The sequence below is a fragment of the Arachis hypogaea genome, chromosome 17, assembly GCF_003086295.3.
Source record: "Arachis hypogaea cultivar Tifrunner chromosome 17, arahy.Tifrunner.gnm2.J5K5, whole genome shotgun sequence".
Classification (NCBI taxonomy): Eukaryota; Viridiplantae; Streptophyta; class Magnoliopsida; order Fabales; family Fabaceae; genus Arachis; species Arachis hypogaea.
The window spans coordinates 5,508,176-5,531,834 of record NC_092052.1 but is presented as its reverse complement, the minus strand read 5'-3'; the positions used below and the strand labels follow the sequence as shown (position 1 = coordinate 5,531,834).

Sequence of the window (23,659 nt, the reverse complement as noted above, 5' to 3'; positions counted from 1 at the left end):
AAGTACAATACAAAATCAACCGTTGATACATCAATACATTTATTTATCATCTTTCTTAATTCTATAAAAAATATTTTATTTAAATTGTAATAAAAATAATAAATAAATATATTGATGCATCACAGTTAATTTTATGCCTTTGAAATTTGTATTTATTTTTCAAATTATCGATCTTGTTCTTGTATTGCTGTCATATTGAACATTTCATTAGTTATTTAATTTTGACTTTACAGTGGGACTACATTAAAATTAAATGAATTTTTTTTTAATTCAAATATGACACTTTAAATTTTAAAAACCAAAACAGAATTACGCTTAAATGTAAGAACTAATTTAATACTTTACAAATATGTATGCTTAATTAATTCTACCATAAGAAAAATATACAACTTGATAAAAATAATTTGAAGAAGGAGAATCTAACTAATCTAATTAATTACATTTGGGCATGGTGAGAGCCATTAATTATTATCATTACCAAAAACTAATGACCTACTCATAAATCCACTATCCTCAACTACCTCCTCTTCTGTCTAAGTTGCTGCAATAACTTTATATCCGATATAGTGCTAAGAGTTAAGACATGCACCTTTTTTTCTTTTCTTTTTTTTTTTCCAGATAGCTTTAATTTCAATTTGATTCAATGTGCAATAATGTTACATACAACGTATTTGTTACGATTGTCCACATGTGAGTCAGTGAAGAATAATGCATGACAATTGAGAACGAGAAGAAAATTGAATGAAGAAGAGAAGCAGCGAAAAGAGAAAATGAGAGATTAATTCATCACTGTATAATAGTCAATCAAAAAATATAAAGTTACAAAGAGCATACATATATATAAATTGAAATTAACAATTAAAATTACCGAAATACTGAGAAATATTTAAATTTTTTTATTTAATTATTTTGTTAGTCTTTATAGTTTTATTAAATTTATAATTAAGTCTTTATATTTTTTTTTTCAACCGAATCTTTATACTGTTTTTAATTTTATAATTAAGTCATTTTCATGTCAAAATCGTTAAAATTAACATAATATTTCTCTAAAAAAATATGTAGTAAAATATCTAATTAGATTCTTATCTATATATATCTTCTATTTGCGGATAAATATTTAGTTAACTCTAATATTTTTTACACTATAAAAGATCTAATTACAAAATTAAAAATAATAATAAAGGGACTAAATTAAAAGAAAAAAATATAAAAATTTAATTACCAATTTAGTAATTATAAGGACCAAGGGTATAAGTAAACCAAAATTTTTTTTACACTTTTATTAAAATTCGATCAACATTTAATCAATAAAAGAAAAGTGAGTAATTTCACACTATTGAATAAAATCTCACACCATTAAAAACATTAATAATAACCAATTATATTAATAACTACAAATCACAAAATTTACTTGCCTCCTAACACTCCTCTTTTTCTATATCACTGGCTAACAAATTGAGATCTAGACTAATCAACCAACAGAGGAGAGCCAGCTGTACAATTCTTCTAACAAACTTCTAACAAACATTCTAAAATGATTAATTTAATATCTAACTAATTTCTACTTCATATAATTATTGATTACACCAAGTATATTTAATAATTATGTTACATGTATATCAAAATTAGTTATTAAAATTAATTATTATTATAAATTATATATTAAAATATAAATACACATTAAAAATAAATTAAATTATACATATATTTATAAATAAATATATTAGTGGCTGATTTTAATATACGAATAACATTTTTAATACTTTAATTGAACAATCTGTCGCCTAATAAGAATACAGTGATGATAAATTTAAAGAATGATACCTTGACTTCATGACCTTTATTTTTTTTAAATTATAAGCTTTTTGGAATAAGATTGTTAATTATTAATTATAATGCTGATTCAAGTTGCTATAATTATATCAAAGCACCATGATTTCAATTTACAAGCAGATATATAATCTATTATTATTGTCATGGTTGTTGAGCTCCACTACTTTCTTAATTAATTGGTGTAATGTAGAATTACATAGAGAAATATAAATAATTAGATTTTTTTTTTAAATTAGTCTAAAAAAATTATGGTCTTATGAAGCTCGATTAGTAGTATATATACCCATTATGGTAGCTATAATGACTATATAACTTTAGCAACGTTTAAAAAATATTGTTAAAATTAAAATAATAATTTTTAATTACTTGAAAATATTTTTAATTTGAAAAAAAATGTAAAAAATATTGTCAAATAATAAAAGATATGATCTAAAAATTAACAATATTTTATAAATATTGTCAAAATTACATAATCATTATAGTCACTGTAACGATAGTTATTATAGACAAGACGTAATTTAAAAAAAAGATAAAAAAATACTTGATGGAGAGGAAATTCTTATATAATATATAGTTTCGAACAGGATATAATTAATAGAACTACTAATTTGAGAAAAAGGTCCCTATAAAAAAAGAGAGCTATTTTAATATTTTATTTTTTAACATCATAATTAAATATTAAAATTAATATATATTTTTGACAAATATCACAAATATTAAATTTTTTATATTTTTTAATAAATAATTTGACTATAGAAAATTATTTCTCAATTTTGATACTCATTTGTTTTCAATTTACTCCGCTATTTCTCTTTTTCTCTGGGCTCTGTCAATTTTGACATCACACTGCTCTCAGTTTGAGATCATACTACTCATTCTTTATCTTTAAAATCTCAATTTATTCTTCAGTTTCAAGATCTCATCTCATTCTTTGTTAAAAAATTTTGTTGAGAATATTTTATGGTCAATAAATATCAAAATAAATAGTATATTTGACGGTTAATAAGTATCACAGAAAATATATTCTCAAATTTTTCTAATAAATTATTTTTGACCGTTAATATTTATCAAAATAAAATTTAAACTTTTTTCACAATTACTTATATATTAAAAATATTATTTTTGACAAAATTTTTATTAACATATTTTTATAATTAAAATAGTGTCAAAATTTATTTTTTAATAAATTTTAATTCTTTTTTTACACATATAACCCTAAAAAAAATTTATATTGTTGTAGTAGATTTATTAAAAAATAATTAGAAAAAATTTTTTAGAAAAATGGAGAAGAATATAAGAAAGAAGTGATATGATTAGACATTGGTTTGTCAACAAAACAATAAAAGTGGGAAACAATGTAAAATAGTCAACTGCTATATATGGTGTGTTTTTGAATTTTTTATTTGTTTACGGTATTTTTTAGTCTAACAAATTAAATACTAATTCGTCGTAGATCTGAAATTTATTTAAAGGTTTATTATTGGTCAATAAATTACTGTATACACAAAACATAATTCAAATTTTTGACATTTATTTAAATAGACGAATGAATTGTGATCACTCCATCGACCTAAATTGATTAATATGTTCTTTTTGATATGAAGATATTGGAGCCAACGTGCATTAGAAATTATAGTGGTGGTAACTGCTACCCGTATAATATAGTATAGTAGTATAACTAATTAATAATTGGGTTACGTTATGTTTATTAATTATTTTATCTATTGTCATAAATAAAATAATAATGTTGATTGAAAATGTGGATGGTCTTAATAGTTAGTGATGATGATATTGTTTCAATTGAGTTGTTGTTTATGTTCTTCACGCGGTACATATTATCACACATTTGAATAACTGAAAAATAAAATAATAATAATGAAGAAAATGAACGGTCATGACTAAGCACAAACAGAATATGTTCTTAATTATAATAATTAAGTCCCTTGCATACGTGGATTAGCAAATAACCATATGTTGCTTATAACACAACCAACCAAATCGTAGTTATTTATTTTTAGTTTTATATTTTAGTTCTTAATCTTTGAATCAAATTTTTTCAATCAAATCAACAAAAGAGGAGGATGAAGTTAATTGGTGTTGGACAAAATATGGTATATATAAAGTTGGGTCAGAATATAAAATTACTTATAGATTTTTTCATTCTCCTACTTCATATACACAACAGAGTCTGAAATAGCATTTGAGAGTTGAAATTATCACATAAAATTAAGATTTTTCTATGGAAAAATCTTCATGAAAAACTTCCGGTGTTGCAACAAGTTCACAGCCGATTCGCATCCACTCCTGCCACTTGTCCAAGATGCATGTTGAAGGCTGAATCAATTTCTCATTCCAATGCCCCCTGTCTTCAATAATATGGAGTCTAAACTTAATAACCCTGATCTATGGATGAGAGAAGAAGAGACATTTTTCAATTGGTGGCAACGAGTCTTATCCTAGGCAACGGCTCAATTCGACGTTAGACAAAAGACCTTCCTCATAGCGGCGCTGTGTTGGAACACTTCTAATTTTCTTTACTTTTACTCTATTCTTTTTTAAACTCTTAGTCTTTCAGTCACAATTGGTGATAAATAAAAATACACAATTCTTTTGTACTTTCTTGCGAAAACACTTTTATTTTATATTAATAAAATAACATTTATGTTTGGAAAAAAAATCTTTGAATCAAATTTTAGTTTCATACCTAATGTTTAAAATATTTTATTTTACATTATTTAAAATTTTTGAGATAAAAATAAAAAATTTCAAATATTTTTACAACACATGCTATTATTAAAGCTCTTAAATACCTTACCCCTATTTTTTAAAACTATTATTAGTATATTCTTTGTTGTTTTTTACTTTTTGTTGTGTTAATTTCTCTATTTTAACTTAAGGATGTGTTTGTGTTGGATATAATTTTTATACAATTCCACTAATAAAATCATTTAGACGAATTATTTTTATTTTATTTTAACTCTAAAACTAAATATACCATAAGTTTTATAATATTCATAAAAAAGGAGTTACGAGGGAGGCCAGATATTTGTGGTAATTTAAAATGCTAGGTAATCTGTTTGAATTCATTAAAATGTTACCATATTTGAATTATTCATATAATTTATCAAAAAAAAAAAGAATTATTTAAATAAAATTTGGTGATGCTATAAGATTTAAAATTCTAACAAGTATTATTATAACTTATAAGAGTGGATAACATTGCTACATGTACACCAATTTCGAAGTAGGTGATTGACTTGGGTGTTAAATCAAAAATTAAAATTAAAACATTATTTGAACAGATCATTTTAAATGATAATGTATAACAAATAATTCATTGTTAAATACGTTAAACAAAATCATAAAACCAAATACAAATAGGGCTACACATGGATCGAATAATATCCACTATCTGCGGTAATTATCCGCATCTGTTCTGAATTTTGTGGATATTATCCGATCCGCAGAGCCATCGGAATGGATCGGATCTGACCCGCACTATGGTAGGATCGGATTGCGGATTCGGTAGTGATATCCGCAGATCCGATCCGCAAATCCGCATATCCGCACATCACATATAAATAACATAGTTTAAGTAAGTAAACCTTAATATGATATGAATTTTAGTGTGTTATTTTATGAATTTTATGATATTTTGTTTTTAATTTTTTATGTTGTACTTTAACTTAGAATAATTAAACTTAAATCTTGTATTATTATTTTGTTTTTATTATTCAAGAGAACTATTATTGATAATATTTTAGGAGTAAATAGGTTTAAACAGATAAAAAATGAATTCTCTGGATATTTTTTTTGTAAAAACAGCCAAACAGAATCTTAAAATAAATTTTTTGAGTTATGCAGATATATCCGATATCCGATCCGATCCGCAAGTATGCGGATCGGATCGGATCCAACCTAAAAAAATGAGGATATCGTATCCGATCCGATCCGTGTGCAGCCCTAAATACAAACTTACGAGTTATAGTTACTTGTTTAAATATTATTTTTCGAGTTGGATCCTTAGTATTAGTGTCTATTTGTTTAATTCACTCATCTGCTTAAACAAGCGTCATAAATTTAAATCTTGCCTGGTACATATAACAATTCATTAGCCAACAACAGACCCTTAAATAAAACTCAAATTTACGACGAATTAGTTCTTAATTTATTAGATTAAAGAATACCGTGGACAACTACAAAAAAATAGATAATTTAAGACGTCCCAAAATCAAAATACTTATGTTGTAGGAATCAACTTTAAGACGTGCTGATCAATGAAAATACTTATGTTTGTTTGAAGGAAAGAAAGGAAGGAAAGAAAATGGGAAAAAAATTATTATTTTTCATTGTTTGGTTGAGATAAGAAACTAGAGAAAAAAGAAAAATGATGGAAAAAAATTGGTGAGAAAATAGAAAAAAAATTAATTTTTCTCTTTCTACTTTCAATACTACCCCTTTACTTTTTTCAGTATATTTTATAATATAAAGATAAAATTATCTTTTTATAACATGTCTTTCCTTCTTATTTTCCTTTCCTAAATACATTTAAGGAAAATAAAAATCCACCTAATTTTTTTTCTTTCCTTTCTCTCTGTTTCTTTCCTTCCAACTAAATTAAAATTATATAACTAAATACTTTTTGAACATTTTATTTTATTTTTGGTTGCCCACAGTATATCCCAACCAGACATGTCAATGACTAATCCATAGTGGATCTAAGTTCCATTTAAGGATCTGCCGCTAGCCAATGAATTGCTACATGCACAAGACGGGATTCGAACTCCCGCCACTTATATGAACATTTTATTTTAATAAATACAAAATATATATTAAAAATTTTAACCTTGTATATTTTTTTAAACAACGTTTTTGGAAAGGCGAGGTTTAATTTAAAGGAATGTAGGACACTATCAAAAATCTATTACAATCCCAATCTTATAGATCCAGGGAATCACCAACCCACTTATGCCTGTGCATGTGAAAATAATATTGGTGGTGAGCACAATAAAACATTACTGTTTAGATAAAATAGAGTTAATATATTTTTTTTTTGGTGGATGACATCAAATATGTTAACTAGCTATTTATATAATTTACCTCTTTGGATCGGAAAAGTGAAATATCTTAATATCTACACATTTGTTCTCAGTTTTTTTTTTTTTTTTCTTAAAAAAAGGAAGATTTAATTTTTGTTTCGTCTCCTTTTATCTGAATATTTGAGTAGTTTGAGGCTTTGAGCAGCCTCCCTAAAGGCCAAAGCTCCCACATAATTATTTTATAGAGGAAATTTTATCGAAATAGAATTTACTGAAAATAGTATGTTTAGTAAAAATATGGAGATAAACTAAACGGTAGTGAATATACAATAACAATAGTAAAAATATATAGTTTTAGTTTATAAAATAGCTTCCATTTTCTTATTTACCTATAATCTTTTCTTGTAAATTTTGTTCGTCACATTGTAGCTAATTTTTGTAGTAACTTTTTTTCCTAAACAGCAGTAAATAATTTATTTTATTTCAATAGCACATGTGGGCACCCTAAACTTTACCTCAAAGTGTTATATTGTGTACTCCAAAAATAAGATCTTCTGGCAAGCAATTTTTTTCAGGGAGCATGCACTGTTGCACATTCAAAGCATTTGTTCATGGCATTCAATTACTGATATTTGGTAATTAGAACTAGTTTGATCATGGCTCTGATACGGAAAAAAGACTCCTCAACCTAACTTGTCCATATCATAGTTTAAAAATTGAATCGAAAAGACTCATCAACCTTCTACCCAATTCTCCATACAACAAGAGAATGACTCACTTAACATCATTTGTTCACACTATGATTTCATCATGAAACAAAAAAAAAAAAAAAAAAAAGTGCTTTCGCACCTCTAATCACTCAATACTTTTTCAGCATTCTTTTTCAATTCCTTCACTTTCATATATCACCCAAAAAAATAAAAATAAAAACCTCAAAGCAGCTTTGTCAACATCTTCAAATATATGAAGCTTAGATCCTTTGAACCATGACTCCATGAATTTTGGCAGTGCAAACACCAGAGAAAAAGATGCAATAGTTCAACGTTTTGCAAAATCCGGTGTGTTTCATTTTCTCCAATTTGAAATTTTGAAACACTTCTCAAGTAACGTCTCCCCAACTCCACCCTGCGATTTCTTCTTCCTCCTTTCTTTTTCTTCTCGTCTCTCAGTTTCTTTCAACAATATCAGTTTGTTGAGTTTTCAATTAGATTCTTTTTGCACTAAGCAGTAGACCTTATACGAAAAGCTCTCCCAAACTACTCTTACAACATTGGCTTTCAATCTGTATTTCTAAGTAGCAAGTTTCTAGCAAAATGAGTTCTAAGAAGAGTATAAACTTGTATGATCCCTGACAAATATAGATACTAAGCTCTCATAGTAATTTACTAGTATATGTTCATGAAAAGAATAAAAGAGGCCACCCAGAGATCAACATAGTTGATTCCTGTTTTTGAAAATTTTGAGGCTAATCATTTGATGAAATATGAGGAAAGCTTTGATGAATGGCAAACAGAAGTAAGAACTAAAATATGACTTCAAGTGCAAATTCTAAATAAGGAAGGGAGTCAAGCACACAATCATTAAAGAAACCAAGGTAAAAAAGACAGATTAATTCTTCTACAAACCAAAATAAGAGCCAGTAGAAGAGAGAACTATTGTCAAATAAAGATAAACCAATATAGCTTATGCTCAAATAAGAATGCAATGAAGACGTTGCAGATCAATGAGGGAACACCAATCCCCTATCTGAAGCTTCAACTTTGTATCATATTTGATTTTTTATTTCTTGGGCAATGACTATTACCATCAAATGAGGTTAAGATGCAATACATCAAACTTGCAAAAAAAACAGTATCAGATAAAAATGAAGTTAAATCAAATATCACAGCTTATGTAAATCTAATGTGATAACTGATAAATAATGCAATGTGGAAACTATTTTATTTCCCATTGCTTCCACACATAAAAAGAAGGGTTTTTTTTTGGTGGGGGAGGGGAATAGTCAACATAAAAGGATTGCACAGGAAGTAATATTAATAAATGATACAGATAAAAAAAAAAAACTAAATCCAATGCATCCAAGATAACTTCTTTCTTTTGATAAATATGCAATTCTAAAAAATATCCTTACCAAAATTGGGTGGACCATTTTGGATATCTAACGCATACTGACCACTTGTTCCTTAAATGAGCATTCAGGTTTCTCTGTAGGATAGTATCCTTTTACTTTCTTGAAACCACCTCTGAGCCTCGTCACTCATCCCATGCCTTTTGAAACCATAAACCATGGTGGTATAACGGTTGGGCTCAAAGCCCCTTCGACGCATCCTTTCAAACAACTCATAAGCCTTCCCCATATCACTCTTACATGCTTTTCTCAACAACATATTGTAAGTGTAAATGTCAAGTGGAAAGCACTTTGCTATTAATTTCTCCAAGTCCTCAACATGGCTAGCTCTATGATGACCATAAAATGCACCAACCACAAAGCTAAGCATTGACCAATCAGTTTTTCCCTCCTCTTTCACTCCTCTTAAACGAACACAGGCATTGTAAACTTCCGGTGAAAACATAGATTGATAAAGAAGTACGTTACCAAGAAAAGAGGTTAATCGACGTCCCATTTTCTTATACACATTAACAAGATTCACTGCCTCATGATATCTTTTCGATGAACAAAGCTCCAGTAGAAGATTCTCATGGCATTCAATGGTTGGATGAAAACCGTCTTTTAACATTTGGGGTAAGAGCAGATACGCAGGTTCAGGATTCTTGCTCTTGCAGAGAGAAACAACTAAGCAATTATATAACTTTTTAGTCGCCAATCCCAGGGACCAAACATTATTAAAGAAGATAAGAGCATCATAAGTCCTTCCACTTTTCAAATAAGCTTTCAACATAAGAATTAGAGAAGATGAAGTGGGCTGAATGCCATTCTTCTGCATCAACTCAAACACTTTCCAAGCCAACTCAGCCTGCTTGGCATGCCCAGCCGCATCAATGAAACAATCATAAATATAATGTTGACTATCATTATGGGACAGCATCTCAAACAAACTGAAAAGCAGAGACCTTGAATTGCCCATCTGAAGTAATCAACAAACAACAACTCTACATAGAGCCGGTGTCACTTTATGACCCTTCTCCTTCATTTCAATGAGAAGACGAGCAGCAAAATCTCCCCTATTCAAATAACTATCTTCCACTCTTCCCGCCCGGCACAGTGCCGTTATAAAGTTGTCATACGTGGAAGCATTAGGCATAATTTTCCAATCCAAGGCATTGCATGACTGATAAGCTGAAAGAGTTGCTCCATCATGATTGCCTTGGAATTGAAAATTATGACTAATGCTTCCTTGGACTTGAACAAATCAAGAGGGACATCCACCATCCCCACCTTGCAAAAGAAGCACAGCACAGCATTCATGGTAACCATATTAAGTGGATCTCGACAAACCAGGCCACCCTTCACAAGGTCCCTTATCCAAACCCCATAAGCATGATCCAACGGAACCAGCCCCGAATCTCCAAACCCTCTAACCAACCTAACACCATGATCAAACCTATTGCTCCCACACAAAACACGGACAAGAAACACAAGAAACACTCACCTCGGAGCCAGGAAACTCCTTGACACCATCCACCAAGCCAAACAAGAACCCTTCAGCTTCATCCAACCTCCCCTGCTTACACAAACTCTCCATAACAAGGACATTGGTATACCGATTATCAAAACCCCTCATCCTAATCTGCCTAACAATGACATCAACAACATCGAAATAACTCTTCTCAACAAGGGCATTCAAAAGCACATGGTAACCAAAGGTATCCAAGTCCAAACCATGAAACATGGTGGAGTGCAATCTCAGGCTTACCCGCAATAGCATATCCAATGACGAGAGTATCATTGAACCGCGCACGAGGGTAGAAGGCGGGGCCATGGCGGCGGAAGGATCGGAGGAACTCGATGATGGTTGACATTGATCTGTTGCGTGCGAGGATTCTGAAGATGGCGGAGAAGGTGCCGCGCGTGTGGTGGAAGCCGGGCTGGCGGCCGGCCCAATCGAAGAAGCGGAGGCAGGGGTAGACGTGGGCGGCGGCGGTGCCATGGTGGAGTACGGTGAGGATGAAGGACTCGTCGAGACGGGGGAGTGTTAGGGCGGCGAGAGAGGCGTCGAGGGCGGCGTCAGAGCTAGAGTCCGTCGAAGAAAGAATCTGAAAGATTCGGGTGATGAGTGGGTCGCGCGTGTTGAACCAGTCCTTGACGGAGGATGCGACGTCGTTTTGGTTTATTTTTCTTAAGACGGTGTGGCAGTTATGAGAAGAAGAAGATGAAGAAGAAGAAGAAAAGGAATTGATCTGAATGAGAAGAGAAGAGAAGAGGGATCTGCGTTTGGTTACATGTTTTAGTGACTGTAGCATTGTGGATGTTCTCTCTCTCTCTCCGATGCCATTTCCATTTTCATTTTCATTCCTCAAACCCATTTTCACGCTCTTTCTTCAATTTTACACAAACCTAACCTAGCGGCTCAATTTTATTGATATGAAAGGAGGGTGTGTGTCATTTCCGAATATGGCATGATGGGATTTCATACTAATATATGGGGCAGCCTTTTTTCTAGTGTCAGGTGCTTTAGCTCGGACCCTAAGATATGTTTGTGTTTTAGTTTTGGACCAACAAATCGGTTGGTCCGATTTGAAGGGGATGAATTTTTGAATCCTCTGATACGCTTAATCGGACTCTCCGAGTTGCTAGTAGAGGGTATTTTTTTTTAATTCGTTTAACGAAATTAGAGGGTGCGAGTAGATTATTTTAATAATTTTTTGAATGAAGTATACCTAATTGGAGGATCCGACATGTTGGGGACTCTAAAAAAAAGTGTATGAATGCTGGTGAGACCCACTCGTGTCTTCTTCTTCTTCAACGGTTCTTTCCTCTGATTTTTCTTTCTCTATTTCTTCATTACTTAGCGTTCATATTAGTTACAGATCGAGTTTTCAAGTTTTTAATTTTGTTTATGGGATTAAAAGAAATGAGTGACAAAGTTTTATTGAAGGTGTATTATTTTGGTCAGATTTTATTACAAACATCTGAAGGAGTAAGATTTGTTTGTGAAAATCCGTTAGATATTGTGATTCCTTTCACAATCTCATTTGAAGAACTCAAAGGTGTGTTCTGTGAAAAGATCCATTCTGAGAGGGCAAGAAGAGTAGCCTGTATTCTATATAGATACCCTGTGCAGGTGTTTGGTGGATTCGTCCAGTTTCAAACCAAATATGTAACGGACGAAGCGAGCATGCAAGAGATGTTTTCAATGTTTATTGAAAATCGGAGTTAACTCGCGTTCATTGAGTTGTATGTTGAGTTCGAGCAATCTGAGGCCGACCAGAATATTCTACGGGAAGATTACAATAGCGACAGTGAAAAAGAGTTCGAAAGCAACTACGAAGTTGTTGGTCCAGATGGAGATGAAGATCAAGGTGACGGACCTATGGCTCCGAATGTGTCAGATGTGGCAAATGCATTGGCAAACGAAGTGCCGTTTGAGGAGCTATCATTCATGCGAGTTTTGGATTTGGAAACCATGCATGTTCTGGAGTTTCTGGATTATACCAGTGCAAGTACATAATTCTCTATATTTATAATATGTATTAGAATTTTTTAATAATTTATGTTGATAGTTGGACCAACTAGCTAAGTAAAGTGTGAAAATTTACTGGATTAGTATTTATTTTTATTCACCTGTTTGTGTATCTAAGTTTAAGAACGTTAATTTTTTAGCAAGTGACTGAATTAGTTGAACATAAATTAGAAGTTATATAGAAATTTGCAAATCAGTTAAATATTAGTTAGGATTTACGTGTTAAGTTAGAAAACTTCAGTAAACATATTTATTCGTATTTATTAGTAAATTAGTAAATTAGATTAATATAAATTAGTATTTATTAGTAAAATAGTAAACCACTGAGTTAGTTAAATAGAAATTAATATCTGATAGTAAATTAGTGAAAAATAAATTTGCTTTCATTGTAGATAAGTCAATTAGTTAAATATAAATAAATTGGAGTTATGTTATAATTGATGCAGTAAAAAATTGTTTACGTTCATTTTCGATGTTATAATATTTGTGTTTTAAATATGTTTTGTATGGTTGTCTTTATGGCAGAAATTTCTTTTGTCGCAGATGGTGAATTTGCTGTTGGGATGGAATTCAGTTCTAGGAAAGCTGTTATTAAGGCGATAAAAGAGTATACCATACGAAGAAGCGTAGACTACCGGGTGTATGAGTCTGAGCCTTTGACATTTTATGCTAAGTGTACACAGTATGGGTCAGGGTGTGATTGGCTTATCCGGGTTAGCATGATCAGCCGGAAGTACTGTTGGGTTATAAGGAGGTATAATGACAGTCACACATGTACCAGAGCAACAATTTCTCAGGATCATTCGAAGTTGGATTCGAATACAATTGCAGAAGCAATAAAGCCGTTGGTTGAGGCTGATCCCGCCTTAAAGGTAAAATCGGTTATAGCAAAGGTACAATCGAAGTTCAACTACACCGTTAGTTATTGGAAAGCATGGTTGGCTAAGCAAAAGGCAGTGGAAAAAATATTTGGAGGCTCGAAAACATCGTACGAAGCCTTCCTAAAGTGACTTAGCGTCAGATATCTATATCGTCGGTCACCACGCTCCCAGTTAGGCCACCTAATATGATATATTTATTTAGTGCAACTGAATTTTAAATATCAAGAAATTGATACATTGTAACATAATATTATCTGTTTGCTAGCGGAAAACTGCGTGGTTCCCTAGGTAGCGGAGATAGATAAGGCAGTCGGATCCAAGCCCATACGAGCAGAAGGGTTAGTGGACCATCGATTTCCTTGCAGTTAAAGTGAGATGCCCTACATAATGCCCTGTAAAGGTGTGCTAAGCATGCTGATCCCCAGCTATACTGTCTAATACTGCCGAAATCACGAAGCAATGGAAGAAACTTCCAGTGCACAACTGCCCTAGATTTATCCCCAAACAAGATCGTCCCGATCAGCAACATAATGTGGTACTTCACATACCCACGTATACTTATCTCATCAGTCAACTATAAATTTTCTTTTAAGTCGCGCAGCCACGTAAGTTTTATGCAGCATCCTCTACACTGTTCCTTAGACGGTGCAACTCCAAATTGTTCCAAACACTCAGCCTGCAACGCTTCGAAACTACTCATTGTCATCCCCGTGACTGGAAGACCATCCGTCGGAAGACCAAGAATTAAAGCGACGTCTTCAAGAGTTATGGCACATTCATCAATGGAAAGATGAAACGTATGTGTATCTGGGTGCCACCGTTCAATTAGAGCATTCACAAGTGCTTTCTGGCACTGTACTACACCTATCTGAGATGCATGATAAAATCCAGTAACTCGTAAATACTCCTCCACCCTATTGTCGTACCGATTAGGAGGAACTGGATGATTACAGGTCAACATTCTTAATTTCTACAAAAACATAACAAATTATTAGTCAACTAATTAACCATTACTAACTTACTACTAGGCGGCAATAAAGTTCTAAGTAGATCAAATCATTAACAAAATTGTTGCACAATTAACTCAACAACACATATTAGTTGAAGCCACACAACATTCATAAATTATTTGACTAAGGCAAAGTAAAACAAATATTTACAACAAATATTTGACTAATCCTTGAAATCTCTCAAAATTAACTGTTAATGACATCTACTAATAAATACATTCCTAATCAGTTCTAAAGACTATGACAACATTAGACATGCTGGTTATATATTTATTTCCAGTAGATTCTAATTTTATAATATATAACATTATAATTTGTATTTTTAATTATCTATTAACTAGTACTTAAGTAAAGTTAAACACATATATATATATAAATTTTAAAATTTACTAATAATCATTCTCATTATCTTTCTAAATTCATTTACTAATAACAATAATGAATAATTAACTTCCACAGTTATGATTATAATTAATGAAATCAAACTAAATATCTGTTAAAAATTAATACTAATCAATCATTTTTTTTTCTTACATTCAATTACTGCTCGCACAATAATATTTAATTTTCTAACAATTATAACTTGAAAAAATAAAAAATAAAAAAAACGTTCTATAAAAATTTTTATTAAAGATCCGGTCCTATTTTACATTTTATAATTTATTTTCTAGATACAATGATTCACTTCACTTCCTAACACTAATAATAAATATATTAAAAATAATTAAACAAATTCAAAAAAATATTGTCTTTGTTTTACATAAATATAACATCATTCTAACTACATTTTCAGATTTTATGTAACAACAATAATAATAATTCAGACCATAACAATAACAATTTTAAAAAATAAATAATAAAAAAATTCAGGAAAAAATTTAAAAAAATTTAGAAAATAGTTCTAACCGTTCTATGTATATTTCTAACCTCAGATCCTAATAATAACAGGAACAACTAAATTGTAAGAACAATATTTATAATTATAAAAATTTAACAAAATATTAAATAAACTTACATAATCAGAATGGCTGATATAGTGTCTAATATGAAGTTCAGGACGATCAACATCTTTGATTTTATATTTCTTTAGCATTTTCTTTATTTTTTCACCAAAGACACTCACTACCAGCAGAGGAATGAAGAAGAAGAATGGAGTTTGGAAGTTAGGGGTGAATGCTGAAAGTGAGTTATCGGATAGTGGGTGTCCCGACTTCATGCACTATATTGGTAATCAGTGCACCGTTTGGAGAGCGAGGGTTGGACGACGCGTGTCCAGGGAGTCACAAAACGGACCATCCGTGTTGTGAGCTACATGTCGCAGGGTCCGAGTTGAAGAGCTCCAGCATGTCGCAGGGTCCGTGTTGGGGAGCAGCTGCATGTCGCACGGTCCGACTTGCACATACCTACACCCACGGTCTGATTTCCTTTTTAACTGACACCACCCCTTTGTGCAGCACCCCTCCTTCCCATAACCGGATTCAACCCCAGCCTTCCTTCCATATAGAAATTAAAAAGCGTAACCTAGCACCTCATCTTTTATTTTGATTTACATATTAAGTTCTGAATATTATCTGCGCTATTATCTTAATTAGCGGCTCAACAGGCAGCAGTGCAGCACTATCAAGTTCAGCAATTTTTTTATTATTTTAAAGAGATTAATTTTTATAATTTTATTTTTTATTTATAAATTATTAAATAATTAAAAATAAATATAAAAATTTTATAAGTTATTTAATTTTTAAAATATATAAAATTTATAAATTTAAATTAAATAAAATATTAAAAAATTTATTATATTATTATTATATATAATAAAATCAAAATAAAAATTTATAAATATTATTTATAATTTAATTATTATAAATATTATCAAATTTATTTATTTATTTTTTTAATAATATTTAATTTAAAGTAGAAATCAATTTTTTATGCAATGTTATTTTTATTTTCATACATATTTTTAATAAATAAAAAAAATATTTTTTAATTTTATATTCAATTTCTTAAATTATCTTTAGTTTCATTATTTTTTTAATTATTAATGTATATTTTTATTATATTCTCTCACTATGCCACGTACTATTCTTTTTTCTTATTATTATTCTTTATACACATATCTAGTATTATCTCAACACCACTATTATATTAACTTATTCTCTTCTCATTTCTTGTTTTTTTCTTCTTCTTTTCTTTCCATCTTCTCTTCACTCTATCATAGTTAATTATCACCCAATACGATTATTATAACTCTCAATCTTATCTATCATTTTGATCTATAACCATTTATTGTGATAATTTTTTATGTATTGTATAAGTTTTGATAAAATAATTCTTTTGTCTCTCTTAAATATCTAGATGTGTATAAAGGGCTTGTTTGGGTGAGCTTCTAAGAAAAGATCTTTTTTCGAGTTATCTTTTTTTAAAAGATCTTATAGAGAAATAAAAGTAATTTTATGTTTGGATATCTCATGTAAAAAGGTCTTTTTATCAATCAATTATGTTTGGGTATAACAATATAAAAGTACTTTTTTGTTTATTTATTACATGAAAAACATCTTTTTTTTAAGGAAAAAATATCTTTTAAAAAAAGATGTAAATTATAGCTTCTCAAAAAAGATTTTTTTTTTATTTTACTAGTGCTTTTACTTTTACTACTAGAAATTTGTCAAACACGTTAAAAAATAAAAAAAGATATTTTTTCATTGAAAAAATATCTTTTTTTAATAAAATAATGGCGTCCAAACATACACAATACTATAGTTATTTTCTTAATTTGCCTAATAAGTCATCTCATTAATTTATTAAAAAGAAATTTATGACATAAATTATTTAAAATTTTTGCTCAAATGATCAAAATTTGTTGTCAATAATTCTAAAAATTAATATCAAAATATTTATTTTTAATTAATGTAATAAATAATAGTACATCATTATAAGTTTTGTAACTAATAATTATAAATTTTAGTTGCATTTTAATATAGTACACCATTGCTTTTCATATTGGATTACCACTATATAAGTTTCATATTTATTTTATTATATACGTTGTAGGATTACCATGTGTTCATAACACGCAGCTGAAGAAAAGAAAGTAATCCTAAAGATCTATTTTGTGCTTAAATTTTATTCCAATAAATAATATATAATATAGATCAGATCTAAATACCTTTAGATGCTTTAGTAAAAATTTTATTCTTCGATTGTACGAAGACTCTATGCGTATCCACACCGAGACCAACCTTTGCTGTCAACTCCTTGACCAATGGACATCTGATATAAATTGAGAAACCTCTTGCAACTCTTTGCACACCATAAAATTTTTCTCCAAGAATTAGGCTCACATACATTTATGTGCGTAGAGGTAAAGGAATAACAACCCTTGTTATTCTCTCTGTTTTTCTAATGATTCATCTACTCTTGGCATACATATATATAGTATGAGATTTGTTAATGATTTTAAATTTGAATATCAATTCAAATTTAAATCATATCTTGAAATTCTAAATATGATTTCTTCAAATTTATGAATCATATCATAATAACTCAATTTGAAAACAGAATCAGTTAGGATCTCATCCAAATTTAGAAATAGAATAACTAATTATTCTCAAATCTCATTTAATATTCTCAATTATCATACTATTATTATATTCTTGGTGCTAGCAAAGAATATAATAATATTCCATTTGAATTTATATAATTATTTATTTGATCAAATCAAAATAATAATTAAATAATTCTATAGCAAAGATTAGAACACTCGTTAGTGTGTGACACCATAGGTTCAATACTAAGCAGGTAGTAAATTAGTCATACTAAATTTACTAATCGAGGTTGACGTCTAGCAACACTCCTCAACGACCCAATAGTATGAAGTAATATATTTTTACTAAGAACCTTAGAAGAATAAAGTATAGTTCCTTCCATATTTCCAGCTCTTGGTTAACCCTTAGAGTATGGTTTAATTGTCAAACTCTAACTTGTTACCATTATTATAATGAACTGTGAATGACCTAAGAAACTCATTTCTTCATTCATTCAATTCCCTTGGCCAAGGTTTTATTCATCTCAGTCATTATAATCATAGAGCTCAAACTCTTTACCAAGAGTTGACAGATTCCTTATTGACTAATCATTAATTCTACAAGTATTTAAATCATACTCAATATCCATTCAACTAGCACCCTAGGGTATTAGATGTCCATAATCAAAGTATAATAAATACATTGTTAATTACTATGATAGTCGCAGGTCAAAGGAAACTCTATTACTATGTTCATCTTGAGAATATCCTATTGACAAATATACGGTAATTATAACCATTAGAAATTCTCAATGTGAGTCAGTTCAATGGTCATATCTCTATATGCACCATCTATATATATAATTTAATAAGTGAGATCTATTAATCTTCATCCAATGAAGACCATTATATATATATATATATATATTGATCTTTCCGGATTATTAATGTCCTTTTTAATAATCCTATGACCAAGAACAATTTAGATTAAATTATAAAAGATTTATCTCTCAATATTATGATCACTATTACAATGATAAATCTCTAAATTTAATCAAGGACCTTATTATATTAACATTTTAATATAATAACAATAACAAATTATTTGAGACATGATTGATTGGATTGTGGTCATACTCCTTATTCCCAACACACGTTAATTAAATTGTACTTTATTATTTTATTTTATCTATTTTAAAATAATGTGATTATATTATAATAAGAATGACATTAATTTTTATAATCTAATATGAATCTTTTTACTATTTTATTTGTTATATGAATATTGTTTATAAAAATTAGTTATTTAAGGTGAAACACTACTTTAATTAAAAGAAATAAAAAAACTTTTAAATTCATCGTCTTGTTTTACTTCTTAATTCTCTTTGATATTACTCAAATTTAATAAGTTAATTGTGTGATTCCTTGTGATTAGTTAAAAGATTCAATTTTTTTCTTCTTTTTTTTTTACAATTTTAAACAAACTCAATTTTGTTATTAAATAATTTTTATGGGTCATAATATTTTTTAATTTTTCTATAATTGTATTTTTTTCTACAATAAGTACTTTTAAATTATCTAATGCTTAAAAATTTATATTTTTTGATTTTTTCGAAAAGGCGAAAATTAAAGTTAAATGATATTAGTTATTTTTTTAATAAAATTATATATTTACTTTTTGTTACTTATTTTACTTTTTTTATGGTCTAAATTAGTCTATATATTATCTAATTATTTCTATTATTTATGCAATATTTTTTCTTCTAGTAATTATTTATTAATAAATGTTGAATTAATTAACAATTTTGTTTATTGTATTTCAATATGTTTATTTTAGTTACATTCAATAAATTGTTTAAATTCAAACCTATTTTCTCGATTTACTTTTTAATCAAAATGATTGAAATTATTTAAACTGAGATTTTTAGATCCTAAAGTTTTTAAAGTAAAAGAAAAATACAATAAAATAAATTAGAAAACTAATAAAATAAAATAATTTTATTTTATTGAGTTGTCAAATTAGTTAAAAAAAACAATTCAACAAATGTTCTTATCTTGCTACATCTTTAATATTATATATTAATCTCATAATCGATAAAAAATAATATTATCAAATGTAAAACAGATTAAAAAAAAAGAAGTTAATAAAATATGCGTGAGATTTTTTATTCTATCATTAGTAGGTGTAGACTTTCTTGAGTCCTTTATAAGCCACTAAAATAATTTGTGATATATATTAAACAAATAATATTAAATTAATTAATTTTTTAAATATAATTTATTTATTTAATTTAAGTATAAACAAATTTTCATGTATTTAGATGTCACGTACAATATTTAACATAATTAATAGTTTAGAAAATTAATCTATTAATGTGTTAACAAATTATTAATAAGTGTAGATTACGTCATTCATATGTCAATCAAATAACCAGTATCATATGCTAGACAAATGATATTATAAAAGACAAAACTAATAATTTTTTGCAAAAAGTTATGAGTGAACTTTTTTGTAATGTTAGTGAAATAAGTATATGCAAAATTAGTTTCAGATTATGTTAATAGGATTAAAATAAGATATAAGAAATTGAAAAGTGAAAAAAAAAAAACATAATAGCATATATGTGTCATATTTTTTGAGTCTTTCTTACACTTTTATAAGGATAACCTATTCATATTTTTTATTGTCAATTTTTTTTAACTAACCACTGCGCCTCACTGTTTTTTAGATTGTTCATACAATTCGAATCATGAAAAGAAGCAAAAAAAAAATATATTATGATTTATTAAACTATTCTCTTTAGCAGTATCATAAAAAATAGATAATATCCATTATCAACAAAATACTAAATATAATTATACAACTCAATAATATCACTCGAAAATAACACATAGGACTTATTGACACTAATAATATACTACAGAAGACACAATAACAGTACTATCTATTATCATGTATACTACACATTAAAACTTCTTTGCCTGCTGAATACATTTTTACTGTTTCACTTCATGTTGTATTTGTTGGCACGTTGATTTCATGTCACCTAGAGCACTTACATGCTGCTCACAGTTTCATACAACTCTTGTGTCTAAACTTTTTATATATGTCTCATGGTATCTATTACTTGCTCTCTACGCATCCAAAGTCCATTATAAACTGTTGCCTAATATTCCATTATTTTTTCATTCATTCTTGCTGCTCTAATCCCATTATTTTCAACAACTACTCTTACTTCATTCATACTAACCATTCTCATATGCTGCATTTTTTTAAGTCGTTATAGATTAATACGTATTAATATGTAAATAAAAGTATTAATCGACTTTAATAAACATAGACTTTAATAATTGTATCAAACGATGTAACAAAAAAAATATAAATAGATTTTAATAAACATAGAATATATTTATAGGTAAATAAATAAATAATTTTTTTACACATAACTTAAAATGATAAATATAATCTTTTTTATTTTTGAATAAATTAAATATAATTTGTATAATTGCATAAAAATATAAATATTTTTTATTTATTATCAATTATTACGTCATAATTTTTTATAAGAGTCTCGCTAGGGAAACAATGGAGTTGTATACAATAGCTACAATGGGTTGTTTATTGGGCCCAATTAAAACTAAAAGAGTAAATTAACCATCAATAACCCTAATTCCTAATGGCTGTTTAGTTTACCTCACCCCCAAATTAATCCTATTTCAAATTTTTCCCCAATTACCCAATCCTATTGGTTTCCACGGTTTGGCTCCCCTACCCCAAACCCTCCCAGTCGCTACAGAGACGCCCATCGACGGAGAACGGCGTGCGCCGGAAGCTGCAACATCGGAAGACGACCTATCCTCGCGAGCATCCTTCATCGCTCCCCTCAAGTCCCTCGCCCTCTTGCCGTTTCCCATCTCCCCGTCACTGGAGCCCAGCCTCTGCGCGGTACCCCTCCGAACCGATCAGCCTCGCACTGTTCCATCGCACATCTCATCGCGCGGAAGCCGTCGACTCCAGCAAACCCATTGCACTGTTGGCAGCTAAGCATCCGATCCTGGAAGATTACCCGCTTGCTTGTCGATCATCCACTGGGAACACAACGAACATCATCGCCGGCAGTAGGCTAACCATCCAAGGTTAGTGGGTTGAGTTGTTCATTTATTGAATAGTAATCGTTGTTGCATGTTGTACTATTGACTGATTTTGCTTCTGATATGAGTGATTATACGTACTGAGAAATCATTAGAAATTAGCTGTTGCTTGAGATTGTTGCAATTGATTTAACAGCTTCGCCGCCTGACGTGAACCATTTACTGGGACCAACGCGAACATCAGAACTATATCGTCGTCAAGCATCCACGTTAAGTGGGTTAGTTTTTTCCTTTCATGAAACATCATTCACTTGCATTTTGTAATGTAGAGAGTCTATGTTGCTTATTTGATTGATTTTACATGGTGAAAATGCAGTATGTGGAATTTTAGTATGTTCGAGCATGTGAAATTAGTTATTGTTTGAGATCGTTACAATTGATATAACTTTTGAGTGGAAAATGTGAAATAAGTTTGTTAATCTAGTTTACATAGCATTTTATTTTCCCGCCCCGTGTGAACCTTTGGATGCGAGGTTACGTAAACCAAGTTGATCACTTGCTTCTTAATGTTGACTATAATGGGATGGTTACTTTAGTAGGGTATTGGATGTTCGGTATTATTGATAGGTTTTTTTTCCCCCTGTAATTGGATGGTTACTTTAGTAGGGTATTGGATGTTTGGTGTTCATGATAGATATTTTTTTGCCCCTTTAATTGGATGGATACTTTACTAGGTAATCAGATGGTTGGTTTTCACAGTCGCATGTATCCATGTTTGATTATAGTTTTCCTTTTATTTAAATATGCTTACTATATGGTCAACTGGAGGATTGAATCGGTTATTTTTTTCATTCTTACACGGTTTGTTTTTTTAAGTAAACTAATGCATGTATGATACAAAAATTGGCTCCTGATATGAGATACCAAATACTAATTTTAACTGAAATTGGTGGCTAATTTAATATCTATTCGCGTTGCTGTTTCTGGCTGTGAACATTGATTTATGGGGCTGCCATTTTGTTAGATCGAGTTAGAATATTTGACACTAATGATTGTTGTGTTGGTAACTGATTCACCCTGTCTATTGGACCAATTGAACTGATGCTGATGGAATCCTTTCTGTTTAGGGGTGTTATACACGTATTGGATGGTTGGTCTTCATGATAGATATTTTTATCGGTTTAATGGGTGGCCTAATTGAGTAACCATTCGGATGGTTGGTTTTCACAATTGATTGAGTGCTTGCTTGATTATGGTTTTTCAGGCGTACTGTATGGGCAAATGGAGAATTGATTCGGTTGATGTCTGATTTTTTTTTATATTTTTTATGTCCCTATGTGGTTTCTTGTTTTTTGGGTAAACATATGCATGTATGACGTAAAAACTGGGTTCTGATATGAGTTACTAAGAACCGATTATAACTGAAATTGGTGGCTAAATTAGTATCTATTCACGTCGCTGTTCCTTGAATATAGTTTTCCTCCTAATTCGATGTGCTTACTATAGGGACAATTGGAGGATTGATTTTGATGATCGTGAATGGTAGTTTGATGTTATTAGATTGAAGGCTTCATTGAATCGGTTGATGTTTGATCGATTTTTTGTTTTAATTTTTTTTGGTTGATTTTGTTAGGTCAAC

At 29.6% G+C, this 23,659-nt stretch overlaps 2 protein-coding genes across 2 annotated transcripts; both read right to left on the bottom strand.

The window, feature by feature from the left end:
- Positions 1 to 9,067: 9,067 nt before the first annotated feature.
- LOC112762660 (uncharacterized) lies at positions 9,068 to 11,357 on the bottom strand. Its single transcript, XM_072221632.1, has 3 exons — positions 10,714 to 11,357; positions 10,484 to 10,625; positions 9,068 to 9,958 (listed from the first exon to the last, which is right to left on the bottom strand). Exons 1-3 carry the CDS (start codon positions 11,355 to 11,357, stop codon positions 9,068 to 9,070), a joined length of 1,677 nt encoding a protein of 558 aa, XP_072077733.1.
- Positions 11,358 to 13,969: 2,612 nt separating this feature from the next.
- LOC140180458 (protein MAIN-LIKE 2-like) lies at positions 13,970 to 21,843 on the bottom strand. Its single transcript, XM_072221631.1, has 2 exons — positions 21,709 to 21,843; positions 13,970 to 14,365 (listed from the first exon to the last, which is right to left on the bottom strand). Exons 1-2 carry the CDS (start codon positions 21,841 to 21,843, stop codon positions 13,970 to 13,972), a joined length of 531 nt encoding a protein of 176 aa, XP_072077732.1.
- Positions 21,844 to 23,659: the final 1,816 nt, after the last annotated feature.